The 21,636-nt window shown below is 42.6% G+C and overlaps 1 protein-coding gene across 2 annotated transcripts in view; it reads left to right on the forward strand.

The window, feature by feature from the left end:
• Nucleotides 1-21,636, forward strand: part of LOC112266134 (membrane-associated phosphatidylinositol transfer protein 3-like) — a 130,604-nt gene that overhangs the window by 100,325 nt on the left and 8,643 nt on the right. For both annotated transcript variants that reach the window (XM_042296207.1, XM_042296208.1), the window contains exons 14-16: nt 19,833-19,949; nt 20,289-20,437; nt 20,752-20,901. In XM_042296207.1, the coding sequence (XP_042152141.1) occupies nt 19,833-19,949; nt 20,289-20,437; nt 20,752-20,901 (416 nt within the window). The remainder of the gene's footprint in view (nt 1-19,832; nt 19,950-20,288; nt 20,438-20,751; nt 20,902-21,636) is intronic.

Here is a 21,636-nt window from a genome sequence, read left to right on the forward strand (position 1 = left end):
GGGTGAACAGGGAGTGCAGGAGGGGACTAAGCACACAACCCTGAGGGACCCCCGTGTTGAGGATCAGCATGACAGTTGTGTTGTTGCCTACCTTTACCACCTAGGGGCGGCCTGTCAGGAAGTCCAGGATCCAGTTGCAGAGGGAGGTGTTTAGTCCCAGGGTCCTTAGGTTAGTGATAAACTTTGTGGGTACTATGGTGTTGAACGCTGAGCTGTAGTCAATGAACAGTATTCTCACATAGGTGTTCCTTTTGTCCAGGTGGGAAAGGGAAGTAGGGGGTGCGATTGAGATTGCGTCACCTGTGGATCTGTTAGGGAAGTATGCGAATTGGAGTGGGTCTAGGGTTTCCGGCATGATGGTATTGATGTGAGTCATGACCAGCCTTTCAAAGCACTTCATGGCTAACGTGAGTGCTACGAGGCGGTAACAATTTAGGCAGGGACTATAGTGGTCTGTTTGAAAGTATTACAGACTTGGTCAGGGAGAGGTTGAAAATGTCAGTGAAGACACTTGCCAGTTGGTCCGCCCATACTTTGAGTACATATCCTGGTAATCCATCTAGCCCCGCGACTTTGTGAATGTTGACCTGCTTAGAGGACTTGCTCACATCGGCTACGGAGAACGTGGTCACGCAGTCGTCCAGAACAGCTGGTGCTTTCATGCATGCTTCAGTGTTGCTTGCCACAAAGCGAGCATAAAAGGCATTTAGCTCGTCTGGTAGGCTCCCGTCACTGGGCAGCTCGCCGCTGGGTTTCCCTTTGTAGTCTGTAATAGTTTTCAAACCCTGCCACATTCAATGAGCATCAGAGTCATTGTGGTAGGATTAAACTTTAGTCCTGTATTGATGCTTCGCCTGTTTGATGGTTCATCACAGGGCATAGCGGGATTTCTTATAAGTGTCCGAATTAGTGTCCCGCTCCTTGAAACCGGCAGCTCTACTCTTTAGCTCAGTGCGGATGTTGCCTGTAATCCATGGCTTCTGGTTGGGGTATGTACGCATGGTCACTGTGGGGACAACGTCATTGTTGCACTTATTGATGAAGACAGAGACTGATGTAGTGTACTCTTCAATGCGATCGGAAGAATCACGGAACATAGTCCAGTCTGTGCTAGCAAAACAGTCCTGTGGCTTAGCATCTGTGTCACCTGACCACTTCTTTATTGACCGAGTCACTGGTGCTTCCTGCTTTAGTTTTTGCTTGTGAGCAGGAATCAGGAGGATATAATTATGGTCAGATTTGCCAAATAGAGGGTGAGGAAGAGCTTTGTACGCGTCTCTGTGTGTGGAGTAAAGGTGGTCTAGAGTTTTTTTTCCTCTGATTGCACGTTTAACATGCTGGTAGAAATGAGGTAAAACAGATTTAAGTTTCCCTGCATTAAAGTCCTCGGCCTCTAGGAGTGCCACTTCTGGATGAGCATCTTCTTGTTTGCTTATGGCCTTATACAGCTCGTTGAGAGCGTTCTTAGTCCCAGCATCGGTTTGTGGTGGTAAATAATATAGATGACACCTCTCTTGGTAGATAGTGTGGTCTATAGCTTATCATAAGGTACTCTACCTCAGGCGAGCAATATCTTGAGACTTCTTTAATATTAGACATTGCACACCAGCAGTTATTAACAAATAGACACACTCCCCCACCCCTGGTCTTACCAGACGTAGCTGCTCTGTCCTGCCGATGCACGGAGAAGCCAGACAGTTCTATATTATCCATGTTATCGTTTAGCCAAGTCTCGGAGATATTACAGTTTTTAATGTCTTGTTGGTAGGATAGTCTTAATCGTAGATTGTCCAGTTTGTTTTCCAATGATTGCACGTTGGCCTATAATACGGAGGGTAGTTGTGGTTTACCTACTCACCTGCCCTCCTCCCCATTTTTCTCTGTCTTTTCTTAACGCGGATGACAGGGATGTTGGCCTTGTCTCGACAAAGCAGTACATTCTTTGCACCAGACTCGTTACATTTATTTACTTTGTCCAGTTCACGGTGAGTAAACGCCGTTCTGATGTCCAGAAGCTCTTTTCTGTCATAAGAGACGGTAGCAGCAACATTATGTACAAAATTAGTTACAAACAGTACAAAAAAAAAAAAAGCGCAGTTGGTTAGGTGCCCATAAAACGGCAGCCATCCCTCCTGCACCTTTATCAAGATATGGACAGACCCTACTCTATGTACTGGAGAAAGACACAGATTATATTCTGTTCAATCCCTGTTTGAAGAAATTCCAATAAATATTGAATCATCTTTAGCTGAAATCTGCTGGAGACTTTCAAACGTTTTCTAATTGAATCTCAATCAGAGACAAAGGGATAAGGACATGTGCACACACACACACACACGCACACACACGCAATCACACACACAGTTACACAGGCACTCTTACCATCAGCTTCACACATCTTTTCACAGTTTTAATCATTTCTGCCTCAATAGCATTGGTCTCTTTTAGTTGAACCAAGAAATACACCAATACTGAATGGGTGAAGAGCTTCTGCAATCTTGTGAAATTGTTGCTTGTGTGGGCTGAGTCCTGAATGTCCGAAAAAAGATGCTAGCACAACACCACAATTAACTGATACTCCAGCATAAAAGACAATATGACTACTGCCAGGCTGAAAAGTCAGTACAGTCTATTTCTGGGCCATCTTTAATTCACAGTATATTCAAAGGAAATAATTAAATAACAATGGGCTTTTGTCCAGTTATATTATGTACTGCGTGGCCAACTGGAACATATCTACATTTAAGGAAACTGGCCATAGGTTTTATTTTTGGACTGTGTCTTACATGCTCTGCTCCAGCCTCTAATCCTGTGATCTGTCTCTTGTGTAAGTGGTAGATGAGAGACAGCTGGAGGAGGAGCAGCTTGGAGAATATGACCTGAATATGATATCTGGTATAGCTGTATTGCTATACAGTCTCCTGGTGCCCTGTATAGACTTTATCTGGGCTCTGCCAGCTCATCCAGGGGATAGTGATACCATTCAGAGGGCCCTGCCTGGTATCAGTGATGCTGTGACTTCAGTTCACTCTCCTAGTAAGGGGCTCTTTGTCACTGATGGAGTGGGGCCACCGCTGCCTGTGCTGCTTCCTGAGCACCATTGTCACCAGTAAAACGGGGCTCTGCTTCTCCAAAGTTCATCTCCTCCTCTCAGTGTGTGTTGGAGGGCAAGGTGAACTCACCACTCACCCAGTGTGATAGCGATATGTTCTGCTATTTTCCCATAAGACAGGCATTCAAGCAGAGAGATTCAGCAGTGACCTGTAGCAGAGGAATGTGGTCACTGGCCTGATATTGGAATGAATCTGGCCTTTCAGCCTGTTCACAGCAGTAGACAGTGCTGCAGACGTACCAGTGTGTAAAACTCTGTGTGTGTTTCCTGTGTGTGTGTGTGTTTGTGTGTGTGTTATTGTGTGTGTGTGCGTGTGCGTGTGCGTGTGCGTGTGTCTAAGGCATGCTGAGATGCCACAGCTTCAGTTCAGCATGGCACGGAACTGACGAGGATTAATTATTGACAAACTTAATCTGTTTACCTGCTTCATTAGATGACAATAACTGGTGTCCCAATATTCATGATACAAAGACTAACACATCACATCAGTCTACAACATTGGTTAGTGTGCTCAAACTAGGCTCATGGAGCTATGTTTTAAGAGTATTATGTAGCCTTTATACAGTTCTGCTGCATATGATGTGGTAGTTTATGTACAATAAACAATGTACCATTTGGTAACACTGCGTATTTCTGTGACATTGAATATGCTCAGAAATGCCCAAAAAAGCACGTTAGGTTTCATTAGATACATAGGCCTCTATTTTTAGCTTATGTTAAGAGCGCCCCCTTAACGGCGGTTTTAACTTGTAAAAGCTAGCACTCTGCTATTTTCCAACTCTGGTGCAGTTGGTTATGACATAAATTTTGCCAGTGGAAGCGCACAGTAGCCTAATCAGTAGCCTAATCAGTAGCCTATGACCAATGTTTTATTACATCATGAGCAGCATAACAGTCAACAGGCATTCCTTTCTTTATATTGGACATCCATGCAGGTTGTTCTTCATTAGTCATATGTGCAATGCTCATTGAATGAAAGGTTTCAGTGACTGTAGGAAGTCTGTTAAGGAACATCAAGTTATTACAATAGACTTGCTTATTGTTTTTCCTTTATCATTTTGTTTAAAAAAAATGCATCTTCCATTTTCATCTGTTGGACTGAACTGTCAAATCTCGGGAATTACAATTACTGTTCTTGGTGCTGTATCCACTTGTAGCCAAGGCTATTTGCCTGTTTGTTTGTTTACCTTTCACAGGTAAACAGGCCATATAACAGGCCAAACAGGCCATATCAATGGCGTAGGCTTATCTCATTATAATGTTTGGGCAATGTCCAATTGTCCATGGCTCGAACATGCAGTGCATTTTCGAAGAATGAATGCAATGTGTGTAGTGGAATATTTCCATGTTGAAGTCAATAACAAAACTAGATAGGCTACATGTTTGTTATAACTAGGCCTATTATAGGATTACTGTATACTATTTAATAAACTATCTTCAATGGATAAGACAAACATCCATGCCTCCTGCCAAAGAGTCGTTGGGCCTACTCTACCGTTCAAAAGTTTGGGGTCACTTAGAAATGTCCTTGTTTTTGAAAGAAAAGCTATTTTTTTGTCCATTAAAATAACATCAAATTGATCAGAACAGTGTAGACATTGTAAATGTTGTAAATGACTATTTTAGCTGGAAGCAGCAGATTTTTTATGGAACATCTACATAGGCGTACAGAGGCCCATTATCAGCAACCATCACTCCTGTGTTCCAATGGCACTTTGTGTTAGCTAATCCAAGTTTATCTTTTTTTTTCATTTTTTTTTCAAATATTTTTATTAAACACACACAAGAATGGTGTATAGGTATACAGGACAGGTATACAATTCTTATCTAAACATAAAAGAGCATACAGGAACAACAGAGAGTGCGTTAATAAGTACAAATTCACAGCGCCGACTCGTCCAAGTAGGAGAGGAAAGGCTGCCAGATTTGATCAAATGTTGATAATTTATTGTTCAGAATATATCGAATTCTTTCTAAGTGTACAGTGTTTGCCAATTCACTGAGCCATAATTTGGTAGAGGGCGCTTCCCTCCTTTTCCAAAACAACAAGATTAGTTTTTTTGGGGGGTTGGTTAATCCGTTTAGGGACTCAGATACTCCCAGGATTATCAGAAGCGGGTCTGGATCTATTGAAGTCTCCAAAACTTCAGAGAGGATCCCAAAAATTCCACACCAATAACCATGCAAGCTAGAGCATAGGGCAAAGCAGTGGAGTAGTGTACCCTGCGTAGCCTGACATTTATCACATGTAGGGGATGTGTCAGGAAATATCCTATGCAGTTTAGTTTTGGAATAGTGTAATCTGTGTAATACCTTGAATTGTATGAGACGATGTCTGGAATTAATGGTGCATGTGTGGATATACTCCAAGCTCTCTTCCCAGTCTGCCACCGAGATGTCAGTCCCTAGTTCTTCCTCCCATTTTGCCTTGATGGCATCTGTAGAAGGTGTGCTAACAGATTGAAAAGCATCATATAGACGCGATATCAGTTTATCTGAGGTGGGGCATATTTCTATGCATCCGTCAAACATGGAAGGTTTAGCATTCCCAAATGTTGGGAGGTGTTTTCTAACGTAGTCTCTAATTTGTAGGTATCTGAAAAAATTACTTCTGGGAAGATTATAAATTTCCCTCAGCAACTCAAAGGAAGCAAAGGTCCCCTCTATGTATACATCCCCTATGGTACTTATCCCCAACTCTCCCCATCGCTCAAAGGTGTTATCAAGGTTAGAAGGGGCAAAGGAGGGATTCCTGGCGACAGGGAGCATGAATGACATTGGTCTAAGCTCAAAGTGGACTTTAATTTGCTTCCAGATTCGGACTGTGCTATGTATAATAGGATTGTTACAATAAAGTGACATCTCCAGATTGACAGGCGACAAAATCACAGCGCTAATAGAGAAGGGGTGACACTCCTCACGTTCCATACTAAGCCAGCTGGATGCCGGAAGTATGTCGTCCAACAGAAACGTAACAACGCGGAGGTTAGCGGCCCAGTAATAAAATATAAAATTTGGGAGAGACAATCCTCCTTCCATCTTGGATTTACAGAGGTGTTTTTTACCTATCCTGTGTGTTTTATAATCCCAGATGAAAGGATTGATAATTGAGTCCAGTTGTTTATGAAAGGATTTAGGTATGAATACTGGGATGTTCTGATATAGGTAGAGCAGTTGTGGGAGGAAGACCATTTTAATGGCATTAATTCTTCCGAGCAGAGAAATTGGTAGAGTTCTCCAAAATAGTATGTTTGCTTTGAGTTTTTGTATCAGAGAGGGGAAATTCTCTTTAAATAGTAAAGAGTATTGTTTGGTAACTACAATTCCTAGGTAGGTAAATTTTTCTGAAGATAACTTAGATGGGAGATGTTCTAGCCAGGAGGTATTTTGCGATTCTGTATCCCGAGAAGGTACCAAACAAATTGATCACATCAAGAATAGCTGGGATACTAGCCTGGGGTTCTGTTACATAGAGGAGGATGTCATCTGCGTATAGGGAGATCTTATTTAGGGTATCTTTAGTATTATAGCCGTGTATTGCTGCATGAGATCTAATCGTCTGAGCGAGCGGTTCGATAATTAGGGCGAAGAGCATAGGCGACAGCGCACAACCCTGCCTTGTCCCCTATTGAGGTTAAATCGGGCGACAATGATTGGTTAGTGAGTATTCTGGCACAGGGGTTCCTATATAAAAGCTGGATCCAATTTATGAACCTATCTCCAATATTACATTTCTGTAGGACCTTGAATAGATAGGGCCACTCAACTTGGTCAAAGGCCTTTTCGGCGTCAAGAGATATGACGGCAAGGTCCACGTTGGGTAACCTCTGAGAATACATAATATTGAAGAGGCGCCTGAGATTGAAGAATGAGTTTCTGTTAGGGATAAAGCCGGTCTGATCCGAATGGACCAATTTGCCAATTAAAGTGCTAAGCCTGTTAGCCAGAGTTTTTGCTAAAATCTTTTGGTCTGTATTAAGGAGAGATATTGGTCTGTATGACCCTACCTCTTCTGGATCTTTACCCTTCTTATGTATAACTGTAATGAACGCTTCGTCCAAAGTAGAAGGGAGAGCTCCATCCTCATTGCCCTGAACCAACATTTTGTGCAGGTAGGGAGAGAGCATGTTGCTGAATGTTTTATAGAATTCACCAGGGTATCCATCTGGGCCCGGAGTCTTGCCACTCTTTAGAGATTTAATTGTTTCTCGAATTTCATCAACAGATATTTCCTTATTCAGGAAGTTAGAATCTTCCTGGTTCAGGGCAGGAAGATTACAGTCCTCCAATAATGTTTGCATAATTAAGGGGTTAGGATCCGCTTTAGATGTATATAGAGTCTCATAAAACTGCCGGAATCTGTCATTGATGTCTTTGGGGGAAGAGAGTAATTCCCCAGATGCAGATTTAACCCTGTGAATCATTCGGTCACTCACATTTTTTGTTTGTCACCAAACTCAAAATATTTTTGCTTGGCATAGAGAAAAGATTTAGCAATTTTAGCTGAGAGAATCTGATTATATTCAAATTTTAAAGATGTCATTTTTTTATGTTAGCATTTTCCCTATCCAGTAAGTGAATTTGTCCCTCCAGTTCTTCCAGTTTTCCTCTGTTTTGCCTACTCCTGGCAGCCTGAAAGGAGATGATACAGCCTCTCAGATAAGCCTTCAGTGTTTCCCACAATAATGCTGGGGAGGTCTCTGTGTTATGGTTGGTATCAAAGAAAAATGTAATTTGGTCTTTAAGATACTCACAGAATGTTGGTTCTGTGAGGAGCTGAGGATTCAACCTCCAGACCCTCTCGTTTGGTACAATGTCACCCAATCTCAGGGAGAAGGTGAGTGGACTGTGGTCCGAGATTGTAATATCATGATACCTCACATTACAGGTATAGGGGAGTAGTCTAGCATCCAACAAAAAGTAGTCAATTCGAGTGTAAACCTTATGAACATGAGAGTAAAAGGAGTATTCCCTACCCGTAGGGTTAGCGATCCTCCATATATCAAATAAGTTTAAAAAATTTATGTAGGTATTCAAGAATTCGCTTGAATAGGAGGTAGGGGTTCGCCGGGCAGAGGATCTATCCAAATATTGGTCTAGCACACAGTTAAGGTCCCCTCCAATGACCAGGTTAGTATGGGAGATATCTGGAATCAGGGCAAGGACTCTTTTGAAAAAAGAGGGGTTGTCATTGTTTGGCCCATAGATATCTATTTATTTAGAGTTACTGAGGTAGAGTGGATTTCTATTATTACGATCACATACCGACCATCTTTATCCGCAATAGTGGTTTTATGTAGAAAGGGAATTCCTTTCCGTACCAGAATCGCTGTGCCTCTCGTTTTGGCAGAGAAGTTAGAGTGATACACTTGCCCCACCCACCTACACTTAAGTCTGCTATGAGAGTTATTCTTCAGATGGGTTTCTTGCAAAAATATAATATCAGACGAGAGTGCTTTCAAGTGGGCTAGGACTTTGCCCCTCTTGATTGGTTCGTTTAAACCCTTGACATTCCAGGAAGTGAATGTAAGCCCCGCCCTCCTCTCGTTTGTAGTTCCTATGGTGGCCTGCATACCATGTAACTTGATAAAAAGGTAAGAAAGCGCACCAAACCATCACGATCAGCATATGTAGCACCTACACCCGAGCAGTATCCAACCCACCCCTCCCCCTGCAAGCACCTTTACTTCCCACCCTTTACCCCTAATTTCCCCAACACTTACCCCCCCATCAACCCACATTTAACAGGCATGTACAAACAGGAGAAGAAAAAAAGGAAAAATAAAAATAATAAACACAGTCTGGCCGATGCCAAAAAAGCACGGCGCGACCTCGAACAAGAGGTAAAACAAAAATAAAATCCCAAATATACGTTCACCCCTCACTATCCTAGAACTTCTACTAACATATGAACTGAGGAGGCTCCCGCGAGTTAAGTGTTCAGTTAGCATCTAATAAACCTAAACCGAATAAGTTGCAACTTAAACATATTGCGCATTTAAGCGTCATCCTGGGTCAATCCCAGAGATAAGCAAGATATAGCCTCAAGATTATATTGCTAAGCACTGCCGGTCAAAAAATAAACCATCCGCAACCGACATAGTCAGCCGTACCTTTACATACTGTGGGTCAGGAGATCGGAACAAGGATTTGTTAAATTAAACGTTCCCCCATAAAAAAACATGTTTAATAAGAAATAAATAAAAATATATGCATACATATATATATATATATACATACACATATACACATACACACACATATACATATATATACACATACACACATATACACACATACATACACACATATACATACACACCTATATGCATACATATACATGTATGTATACATACCCACACAAAAAAATCATATATATATTTAAAGAATATGTATATACATCCATATGCACATATACACATACACACATTCATACCCCAGAATAACAATCTACACTGATTTAAAATATACACATACATAATACTAAAATGCTAAGAGAAAATAGTAATAAAGTACAAATAGTAATTATATGTACGCACACCTACACAGACATAAGCACTGCAGAGGGCTGGTGGGACTCTAGTCGGGAGAGAGGCCCACGGCCAGACAAAGGCAGAACGGCACAAAACATCAACTTGCTAACCAGGTGTCTGCCCCCTCCCAACCATCACCCCCAGTCCCCCGCAAGCAATAAATAAATGGTATGGTAGTAAGAATAATGTAAGGATTGTAAAATAAATAACGAAACAAAATAAAAGTGGGGGAATATAAGTATATCCGTCCGAAGGTGTCAGTGATCAAACCTGGAAGTAAAAAATATGCATCGCTCTGAGCACAGCCGGGATGAACGTGAATTTAACGTTAAATGAGAGCTCTGACCGCCATTCATTGGTCTGCTCAGCGTCCTACATGTTCGGTAGCCCTTGTTGAGCCCGTTTAATACGTTTTCACCCAATATGGTATAGTATGGATTCGAGTCCTTGAGCAGACCCTAACACGCAATAACAAGGCACTCTAACCTGTATGGGGGATTGGTGTATATCCCCGGATAAACTTCTCTGCGTCCAAAACCGAGGAGAGCCAAATCTTCTCACCGGAAGGCGGGGTAATTCTTAGTCTTGCAGGGAAGAGTAAGGCTGGGCGAAGATGGAGTTTGTAGAGTTTGGTCATGACATCTCTGTAGTCGGCACGATGCTTTGCCACATCGGGCGCATAATCCTCATAGACACGGAATGGATGCCCTTTATGTGACAGGTTGCCCCTCATTCGAGCTTCACGCAGGATAAGATCCTTGGTCTTGAAACTGTGACAACAGATGATTACTGGGCGAGGACGTTGGCCCGGTCCAGGCACTGGGACAAGGGAGCGATGTGCGCGGTCCAGCTGGGGATCCGAATCCAAAACATCCGATCCCATTGCATCCTTCAATAGCTTGGCGAAGAAGTCGGTGGGGCGAGAGCCCGCCTCTACCCCCTCTGCCAGACCAACAACGCGAAGGTTATTACGTCTGGATCGGCCCTCCAGGTCCACCACTTTCACAGAAAGCCTCTGCACAGTATCCTGCAATGACGTGCATAGCTTCTCTAACTCGTCGATCCTACCAGCATTGAATTCAGAAGCTTTCTCAAGGTCCACAATACTCTGCCCATGCGAAGCGACCGTTCGAATGATGCTCTCGATTTTGGTGTCCAGTTCAGCAATAGTGGCCTTAAGATCCTCAGCTATAGCAACACGTAGCTCCCCCAAAGCCCGGGTAAGTTCTGTAAGTGTCACGTTGTTGCATGTGCTTCCCTCCATGTCTGTCTCGTTGTTTAGTGGGGAGTAGGCCTCCGCTGTGGATTTATTGTCCTTTGGTCGCTTAATACTCGGCATTTTCATATAAAAAGTTACAATCTTGTATTAGAAAGAAACGTTTGTTGTAAAAAGTGCCATAAAGTAGGTTAAATTAGATTATTTCGCAAAAAAGTTGCAGGAGCCTCTCACGCACAGCCGTTCACTCCAACATGCTAGCTCCGCCCCCAAGTTTATCATTTTAAAAGGCTAATTGATCATTAGAAAACCCTTTTGCAATTATGTTAGCACAGCTGAAAACTGTTGTCCTGATTAAAGAAGCAATCAAACTGGCCTTCTTTAGACTTGTTGAGTATCTGGAGCATCAGCATTTGTGGGTTCGATTACAGGCTCAAAATGGCCAGAAACAAAGGACTTTATTATGAAATTCGTCAGTCTATTCTTGTTCTGAGAAATGAAGGCTATTCCATGCAAGAAATTTCAAGGAACTGAAGATCTCATACAATGCTGTGTACTTCTCCCTTCACAGAAAAGCGCAAACCGGCTCTAACCAGAACAGAAAGAGGAGTGGGAGGCCCCGGTGCACAACTGAGCAAGAGGACAAGTACATTAGAGAGTCTAGTTTGAGATACAGACGCCTCACAAGTCCTAAACTGGCAGCTTCATTAAATAGTACCCGCAAAACACCAATCTCAACGTCAACAGTGAAGAGGCGACTCCGGGATGCTGGCCTTCTAGGCAGAGTTGCATAGAAAAAGCCATATATCAGACTGGCTAAAAAGAAAAGATTAAGATGGGCCAAAGAACACAAACACTGGACAGAGGAACTCTGCCTAGAAGGCCAGCATCCCAGAGTCGCCTCTTCACTGTTGACTTAGATTAGCTAACACAACGTGCCATTGGAACACAGGAGTGATGGTTGCTGATAATGGCCTCTGTACGCCTATGTAGATATTCCATAAAGAATCCGCCGTTTCCTGCTACAATAGACATTTTCAACATTAACAATGTCTTCACTGTATTTCAGATCAATTTGATGTTATTTAAATGGACAAAAAAAGTGCTTTTCTTTCAAAAACAAGGACATTTCTAAGTGACCCCAAACTTTTGAACGGTAGTGTATGTGTGCACACATTGCCTTATGCGTATGTAACGAGAGATGTGATTTATGATGCTTCTGACCCGATCATATTTAGAAAAATAGTTGTTGTTTTAAGAAACGAACGGATTGTTTTCCCGTTTAATTTGATAAAAAATCAAACTTACTATCAATGGGTTTATGGCTCGAATGCAATGTAATTTCATCTGCAAATAAGTGCAAATCTGATCTGTATGATGGCTTCATGATGTTTATAAAACATTACAATTGGGAGCAGTATAACATTACATTCCCTTTTCTCTTTATATTGGATCTTTATCTAGCTCCTGTGAAAAGTTTGGATGTGCGTAAAACCCATATTCTAAATTGCCTTGTCTATATTATAAGCCCACGAGGAGCAATTATGGTGCCTGTAACTTTATTTAAACAGAGCCTATTTAAAACAAGTTGTTTCTTTTTATTTTTTAAATTTGAATTATACTCTTTTTAGGCCTTATCAAACTCCTAGTGAATTTAATCTTGCTCATTGATTATGTGTGGCATGTCCATGTCCAGACTGCAATTTACAGTTGGCCTAGCCTTTATATCAGTGTGAATGCTATAACCTATGTTAAATAGTGTCATTCCATATTGAAGAAATGCAATTAGATTAATGTGGAATACAAACATGTTCAATATATATAGCAAATAATATTGAGGAAATGCAATTAGAACAATGTGGAATACAAACACGTTCAATATATTTAGCAAATATGGGGCAGGCTATTTAACGAACTAGGCTATAGCAGACTAACATTCAATCAACCAATCAAATGTATTTATAAAGCCCTTCTTATGTCAGCTGATGTCACAAAGTGCTGTACAGAAACCCAGCCTAAAGCCCCAAACAGCAAGCAATGTAGTTGTAGAAGCACGGTGGCTAGGAAAAACTCCCAAGAAAGGCCAGAACCTAGGAAGAAACCTAGTGAAGAACCAGGCTATTAGGGGTCACCAGTCCTCTTCTGGCTGTGCCGGGTGGAGATTATAACAGAACATGGCCAAGATGTTCAAATGTTCATAGATGGCCAGCAGGGTCAAATAATAATAATCACAGTGGTTGTAGAGGGTGCAACAGGTCAGCACCTCAGGAGTAAATGTCAGTTGGCTTTCATAGCCGATCATATCTCTACCGCTCCTGCTGTCTCTAGAGAGTTGAAAACAGCAGGTCTGGGACAGGTAGCACATCCGGTGAACAGGTCAGGGTTCTATATCCCCAGGCAGAACAGTTGAAACTGGAGCAGCAGCAGCATGACCAGGTGGACTGGGGACAGCAAGGAGTCATCAGGCCAGGTAGTCCTGAGGCATGGTCCTAGGTCCCCCGAGAAAAGAGAGAAAGAGGGAGAGAGAGAGAGAGCATACTTAAATTTACACAGGACACTGGATAAGACACGAGAAATACTCCAGATATAACAGACTGACCCTAGCCCCCCAACACAAACTACTGCAGCATAAATACTGGAGGATGAGGCAGGAGGGGTCGGGAGACACTGTGGCCCTGTCCGACGATACCCCCGGGCAGAGCAAAACAGGCAGGATATAACCCCACCCACTTTGCCAAAGCACAGCCCCCACACCACTAGAGGGATATCTTCAACCACCAACTTACCACGCCAAGTATAGCCCACGAAGAGCTCCCCCACGGCACAACCCAAGGGGGGGCGCCAACCCGGACAGGAAGACCACGTCAGTGACTCAACCCACTCAAGTGACACACCCCTCCTAGGGCTGGCATGGAAGAGCACCAGTAAGCCAGTGACTCAGCCCCTGTAATAGGGTTTGAGGCAGAGAATCCCAGTGGAGAGAGGGGAACCGGCCAGGACGAGACAGCAAGGGCGGTTCATTGCTCCAGTGCCTTTCCATTCACCTTCACACTCCTGGGCCAGACTACACTCAATCATAGGACCTACTGAAGAGATGAGTCTTCAATAAAGACTTAAAGGTTGAGACCGAGTCTGCGTCTCTCACATGGATAGGCAGACCATTCCATAAAAATGGAGCTCTATAGGAGAAAGCCCTGCCTCCAGCTGTTTGCTTAGCAATTCTAGGGACAGTAAGGAGTTCTGTGTCTTGTGACCGTAGCGTACATGTAGGTATGTCCGGCAGGACCAAATTGGAAAGATAGGTAGGAGCAAGCCCATGTAATGCTTTGTAGGTTAGCAGTAAAACCTTGAAATCAGCCCTAGCCTTAACAGGAAGCCAGTGTAGAGAGGCTAGCACTGAGGTAATATGATAAAAAAAATGTGGTTCTAGTCAAGATTCTAGCAGCCGTGTTTAGCACTAACTGAAGTTTATTTAGTGCTTTATCCGGGTAGCTGGAAAGTAGAGCATTGCAGTAGTCTAACCTAGAAGTGACAAAAGCATGGAGCAGTTTCTGATTTTTGCAATGTTACGTAGATGGAAAAAAGCTGTCCTTGAAACAGTCTTGATATGTTCGTCAAATGAGAGATCAGGGTCCAGAGTTACGCCGAGGTCCTTTACTGTTTTATTAGAGACGACTGTACAACCATCAAGATTCATTGTCAGATCCAACAGAAAATATCTTTGTTTCTTGGGACCTAGAACTAGCATCTCTGTTTTGTCAGAGTTTAAAAGTAGAACATTTGCCACCATCCACTTCCTTATGTCTGAAACACAGGCTTCTAGGGAGGGCAATTTTGGGGCTTCACCATGTTTCATCGAAATGTACAGCTGTGTGTTGTCCGCATAGCAGTGAATGTTATCAGTATGTTTCCGAATGACATCACCAAGAGGTAAAATTTATAGTGAAAGCAATAGTGATCCTAAAACCGAGCCTTGAGGAACACCTAAATGTACAATTGATTTGTCAGAGGACAAACCATCCATAGAGACAAACTGATATCTTTCCAAAAGATAAGATCTAAACCAGGGCAGAACTTGTCAATATAGACCAATTTGAGTTTCCAATCTCCAAGAATGTGGTGATCGATGGTATCAAAAGCAGCACTACAGTCGTGGCCAAAAGTTTTGAGAATGACACAAATATTGATTTCCACAAAGTCTGCTGCCTCAGTTTGTATGATGGCAATTTGCATATATTCCAGAATGTTATGAAAAGGGATCAGATGAATTGCAATTAATTGCAAAGTCCCTCTTTGCCATGCAAATGAACTGAATCCCCCAAAAACATTTCCACTGCATTTCAGACCTGCCACAAAAGGACCAGATGACATCATGTCAGTGATTCTCTTGTTAACACAGGTGTGAGTGTTGACGAGGACAAGGCTGGAGATCACTCCGTCATGCTGATTGAGTTCGAATAACAGACTGGAAGCTTCAAAAGGAGGATGGTGCTTGGAATCATTGTTCTTCCTCTGTCAACCATGGTTACCTGCAAGGAAACACGTGCTGTCATCATTGCTTTGAACAAATATGGCTTCACAGGCAAGGATATTGCTGCCATTAAGAATGCACCTAAATTAACCATTTATCGGATCATCAAGAACTTCAAAGAGAGCGGTTCAATTGTTGTGAAGAAGGCTTCAGGGTGCCAGCAAGCGCTAGGACCGTCTCCTAAAGTTGATTCAGCTGCGGGATCGGGGCACCACCAGTACAGAGCTTGCTCAGGAATGGCAGCAGGCACAGTGAGGCAAAGACTTTTGGAAGATGGCCTGGTGTCAAGAAGGGCAGCAAAGAAGCCCCTTCTCTCCAGGAAAAACATCAGGGACAGACTGATATTCTGCAAAAGGTACAGGGATTGGACTGCTGAGGACTGGGGTAAAGTCATTTTCTCTGATGAATCCCCTTTCTGATTGTTTGGGGCATCTGAAAAAAAGCTTGTCCGGAGAAGACAAGGTGAGCGCTACCATCAGTCCTGTGTCATGCCAACAGTAAAGCATCCTGAGACCATTCATGTGTGGGATTGCTTCTCAGCCAAGGGAGTGGGCTCACTCACAATTTTGCCTAAGAACACAGCCATGAATAAGACAGCAACTTCTCCCAACCATCCAGGAACAGTTTGGTGACAAACAATGCCTTTTCCTGCATGATGGAGCACCTTGCCATAAGGCAAAAGTGATAACTAAGTGGCTCGGGGAACAAAACATTGATATTTTGGGTCCATGGCCAGGAAACAAACAAAACCCCACAAATTCTGAAAAACTCCAAGCATTGATTATGTAAGAATGGACAGCCATCAGTCAGGATGTGGCCCAGAAGTTAATTGACAGCATGCCAGGGGGGATTGCAGAGGTCTTGAAAAGAAGGGTCAACACTGCAAATATTGACTCTTTGCATCAACTTCATGTAATTGTCAATAAAAGCCTTTGACACTTACTTTTTTGCTCCACTGTACATTGTTTGTCTTCAGGAAGGCAGTGAGTTGTGCGCAACAGCTTTCTCTAAATCTTTTCTACAATTGTTGATAGGAATGGGAGATTCGATATAGGACGATAGTTTTTAATATTTTCCAGGTCAAGGTTTGCCTTTTTCAAGAGAGGCTTTATTACTGCCACATTTAGTGAGTTTGGTACACATCTGGTGGATGTGCTGTTTATTATATTCAACATAGGAGGGCCAAGCACAGGAAGCAGCTCTTTCAGTAGTTTAGTTGGAATAGGGTCCAGTATGCAGCTTGAAGGTTTAGAGACCATGATTATTTTCATCAATGTGTCAAGATATATACTGTATATATTAAAAACCGTGAGTGTCTCTCTTGATCCTAGGTCCTGGCAGAGTTGTGCAGACTCAGGACAAATGAGCTTTGGAGGAATACGCAGATTTAAAGAGGAGTCCGTATTTTGCTTTCTAATGATCATGATCTTTTCCTCAAAGAAGTCAATGAATTTATCACGGCTGAAGTGAAAGCCATCCTCTCTTGGGGAATGCTGCTTTTGTGCTTTTTTTTTTTTACAGCTTTGTGACTGTATCAAAAATACATTTTGGATTGTTCTTATTTTCCTCAATTAAGTTGAAAAATTAGGATGATCGAGCAGCAGTGAGGGCTCTTCGATACTGCACGGTACTGTCTTTCCAAGCTAGTAGGAAGACTTCCAGTTTGGTGTGGTGCCATTTCTGTTCCAATTTTCTGGAAGCTTGCTTCAGAGCTCGGATATTTTCTGTATACCAGGGAGCTAGTTTCTTATGACAAATGTTTTTGTTTTTTAGGGGTGTTACTGCATCTAGGGTATTGCTCAAGGTTAAATTGAGTTCCTCAGTTAGATGGTTAACTGATTTTTGTACTCTTGACGTCCTTGGGAAGGTGGAGAGTATCTGGAAGGGCATTTAGGAATCTTTGGGTTGTCTGAGAATTCATAGCATGGCTTTTGATGATCCTTGGTTAGGGTCTGAGCAGATTATTTGTTGTGATTGCAAATGTAATAAAATGGTCCAGGATTGAGGAAAAACATTAAGACCCACAACATTTATTCCATGGGACAAAACTAGGTCCAGAGTATGACTGTGGCAGTGAGTAGGTCTGGAGACATGTTGGACAAAACCCACTTAGTCGATGATGGCTCTGAAAGCCTTTTGGAGTGGGTCTGTGGACTTTTCCATGTGAATATTAAAGTCACCTAAAATTTGAATATTATCTGCCATGACAACAAGGTCCGATAGGAATTCAGGGAACTCAGTGAGGAACGCTGTATATGGCCCAGGAGGCCTATAAACAGTAGCTATAAAAAGTCATGACTAGAAGCTCAAAAGACGAAAACGTCGGGGGAGGGGGTTTTGTAAATTGAAATTTGCTGTCGTAAATGTTAGCAACACCTCCGTATCTTTACGGGATGTGCAGGGGATATTGTCACTAGTGTAACCAGAAAGTGAGGCCTCATTTAACACAGTAAATTCATCAGGCTTAAGCCATGTTTCAGTCAGGCCAATCACATCAAGATTATGATCAGTGTTTAGTTCATTGACTATAACTGCCTTTGAAATGAGGGATCTAACATTAAGGAGTCCAATTTTGAGATGTGAGATATCACAATCTGTTTCAATAATGGCAGGAATGGAGGAGGTCTTTATTCCAGTGAGATTGCTAAGGCGAACACCGCCATTTTTAGTTTTGCCGAACCTAGATCGAGGCACAGACACGGTCTCAATGGGGATAGCTGAGCTGACTACACTGACTGTGCTAGTGGCAGACTCCACTATGCTGACAGGCTGGCTAACAGCCTGCTGCCTACACCCTATCTCATTGTGGAGCTAGGGGAGTTAAGAGCCCTGTCAATGTTCGGAAATAAGATGAGAGCACCCCTCCAGCTAGGATGAAGTCCGTCACTCCTCAACAGGCCAGTTTGTGGGTGTCCCAGAAAGAGGGCCAATTATCTACAAATTCTATCTTTTGGGAGGGGCAGAAAACAGTTTTCAACCAACAATTGAATTGTGAGACTCTGCTGTAGAGCTCATCACTCCCCCTAACTGGGAGGGAGCCAGAGACAATTACTCGATAACCTGAAGATATGTTGCGCTTGGTGACCTCTGACTGTTTCATCCTAACATTGAATTGGAGTGACAATACAATATGTAAAGACATAACTTGAAGCAACCATGTATTTATCCATGGAGCACGTTCTGATTGGCCAGTGAGGTGTCAAGCCTCGACACACCCACAACTTGTTTATTAATCCAAACTCAGCCCTTACGCACCACCAGCTACTGCTCCCATTATTCCGGTTTTGAAAATAGCAAAAATATTTGACACAACCCATACCTATAATGCTACCGCCAGTGAAAAATGTACCATTGCATTAGGTTTGCTCAAATAGAGCCCTTCATGTACATACGCTACTGCAGCACAACCCTTAGAAATGGCCCTTTAAGTGTTCCTAAAAGTTTCCTTCAGTCAAACCCGTCCCCAATTACTCTATCACCTACCACCTGTGGTTAAGACTGAGGTAATGCAGCATACATCACTGCAACATAGCCAGGGAATTACATTTGCAAACTCCTTTGCTTTCATTTCCTATTAAAATCCCACCAGCTCAGCAATAGAGTTGTTTTATGTCCCAAATGGCACGCTATTCTCTATGTAGTGCACTACTTTTGACTAGCCATATGGGCCCTAGTCAAAAGTAGTGTGCACTACATATTGAATAGGGTGCCTTTTGGGATGCCTTCATAGAGTTAGAGGATTTCTCCTTAGCTCAGCTCAGTTAGGGTTATTCATCTTGCTCTTTGAAATGAGATGTAGTGAAGGGGAACCAGAACCACACTCCTACTGTAGCCAGGGGTTCATGGAGATTCGACAGCCTCTTTTGGTAAGGTCCTGTAGTGCACATTTCTTCTGAGACTCATTCGCCACACGTCTCAAATGTGATGCATCGCATCAAAACGTGTAGGGCTATTTGTCATCGTTCCTTTGACATTTCATTCTGCCGATGTAAACACTACGTCTGAAGAGGAGTGATGCAGAAAGTAATGAAAGACAAATGTGTGGCCCCAAATGGCCCTATTCCCTTTATAGTTTTACATTTTACATTTTACGTTTTACATTACATTTGACCAGAGATCATGGTCTCTGGTCAAAGTCGTGCACTATATACTCTTAGAAAAAGGGTTGCAAAAAGGCTCTCCCCATAGGACAACCCTTTTTAGTTCCAGGTACAACCCTTTTTGTTTCAATGTAGAACCGTCTGTGCAAAGGGTTATACATGGAACCCAAAAGAGTTCAACCGGGAACCAAACAGGTTCTACTTGGAACCAAATATGGTTATTCAAAGGATTCTCCATTTAGGTTCTAGATAGTGTAGGGTTCCATTTGAGTGTAGGGTTCCATTTGGGATGCATACAAACCCAAAGAGAAGTGACAGAAAATTACTTCTCCTCATGCAGAATGTGACTGGCAACCACAGGGTGAATGATGTCATCACCACAGAGGAGGGACCACAGACTCTGGTTGGTCGGTTCATGTACGGCCCCTTGGACATGGTGACTCTGACTGGAGAGAAGGTGACGACACCACACAACATGCCTCAGCAATAAACATTATTAATTAAAAGTGTCTGCATGTCAATAAAGATTAACCCATATTGCTCTGACGAAGGATCTTGCTCCTGAACCTTTTTGCATAATTTGCAAACACCCGTTGCACTACTTACAACACTATAGTTGCAGCACTTTTAAAAGTGTCTGCGTGTCCATAAAGTTAAATTGATACTTCTCTTAAAGTGAGTGATCTGACAAAGTAATTTGCTTTGACAGACATCAACACTAAAGTTTATTGAAAGGAATTAAATTGCTGCCCTGAACCTTATAATCTTATCATGAATCTCTCTTGTCCTCTCACAGGTGGACATTCTCCTGATGACACAGCCCCAGTCCGGCCGCTGGGTCCACTTTGACACAGAGGTGACCACCAGTAGTGGCAGAGTGGTCTACACAATTCCCAAGAGCAAGAAGCTGGCCACCGGGGTCTACCCTATCAAAATGGTGGTCAAGTAATCAAACAGCTCCTTTTTATCCTTATTGAGATGCAACCACAGCATGTTTATTACAGTATTTTAGCGGTTCTATCAATAATGAAATGGATGTGGGTTGGGACGAGTTCCCATGAGAATGTACTGAATTAAAGGGTACTGAATTAAATTATGGCACATATCAGTGATGGAGGTAAAGTAGCGTGAAGCTCTAACAGTGTACTCACAGGTTGTTGAATAACAAGGAGCCCCAGAGGTGCTGCTGCTGTGAATTACCACCAAACCTATTGATCATCCTTCCCCCTCTCCCCCTCTCTTTTCCTCTCTCTCCCCAGGGGAGATCAGACAAGTGCGGAGGCCTACCTGACGGTGCTGCCCAGGGGGATGGAGTGTGTGGTCTTCAGCATCGATGGCTCCTTCGCTGCTAGCGTCTCCATCATGGGCAGCGACCCTAAAGTCCGTCCCGGAGCTGTGGACGTCGTCAGGTAACTGATGCCTCCGTGTGTGTGTGTGTGTGTGTGTGTGTGTGTGTGTGTGTGTGTGTGTGTGTGTGTGTGTGCGTGCAATTGTTTGCGTGTGTGTGTGCGTGCAATTGTTTGTGTGTGTGTGTGCGTGCAATTGTTTGTGTGTGTGTGTGCGTGCAATTGTTTGTGTGTGTGTGTGCATGCAATTGTTTGTGTGTGTGTGTGTGTGCATGCAATTGTTTGTGTGTATGTTTGTGAATGTCTCTTCCAGATTTTGTTTGATTAAGGAGCAGTTCAAGCAGATAGAAATGATTAATGGAATGAAAATGATAACTAATTTGTAACGCCAAGAAGTCATCTGTTCAGCTCAAAATATTATCCTTTTATTTTGTCACATTAAAGGGAGTTTGAAGGAAGTTGCTGAATAGCATTAGCGCAATGACTGGAAGTCTACATAAAAAGCTGTAAACTTCCAGTCATTGCGCTGATGCTAGTTAGCACTGGTTTGCAAAACGACTAACCACAGATACATAGCAAATGTCTCCACAAGTTAATCTGACTCTGGGAAGTAGATAAAGGGCTTCATTGTAAAAAAAAATCCTGTAGTATCCCTTTAATACATGAAGGGAGAAAACAAACACTAAAAAGATGAAAATAAAAAATAAACCATAAATCTCAGAGGAATATTATTGATGTCAATTTGTCGTTATGTTCATTGAAAACGATCATTCTCAGAGCAATGTATCTATTTATCTT

This window comes from Oncorhynchus tshawytscha, linkage group LG13 (assembly GCF_018296145.1).
Source record: "Oncorhynchus tshawytscha isolate Ot180627B linkage group LG13, Otsh_v2.0, whole genome shotgun sequence".
Classification (NCBI taxonomy): Eukaryota; Metazoa; Chordata; class Actinopteri; order Salmoniformes; family Salmonidae; genus Oncorhynchus; species Oncorhynchus tshawytscha.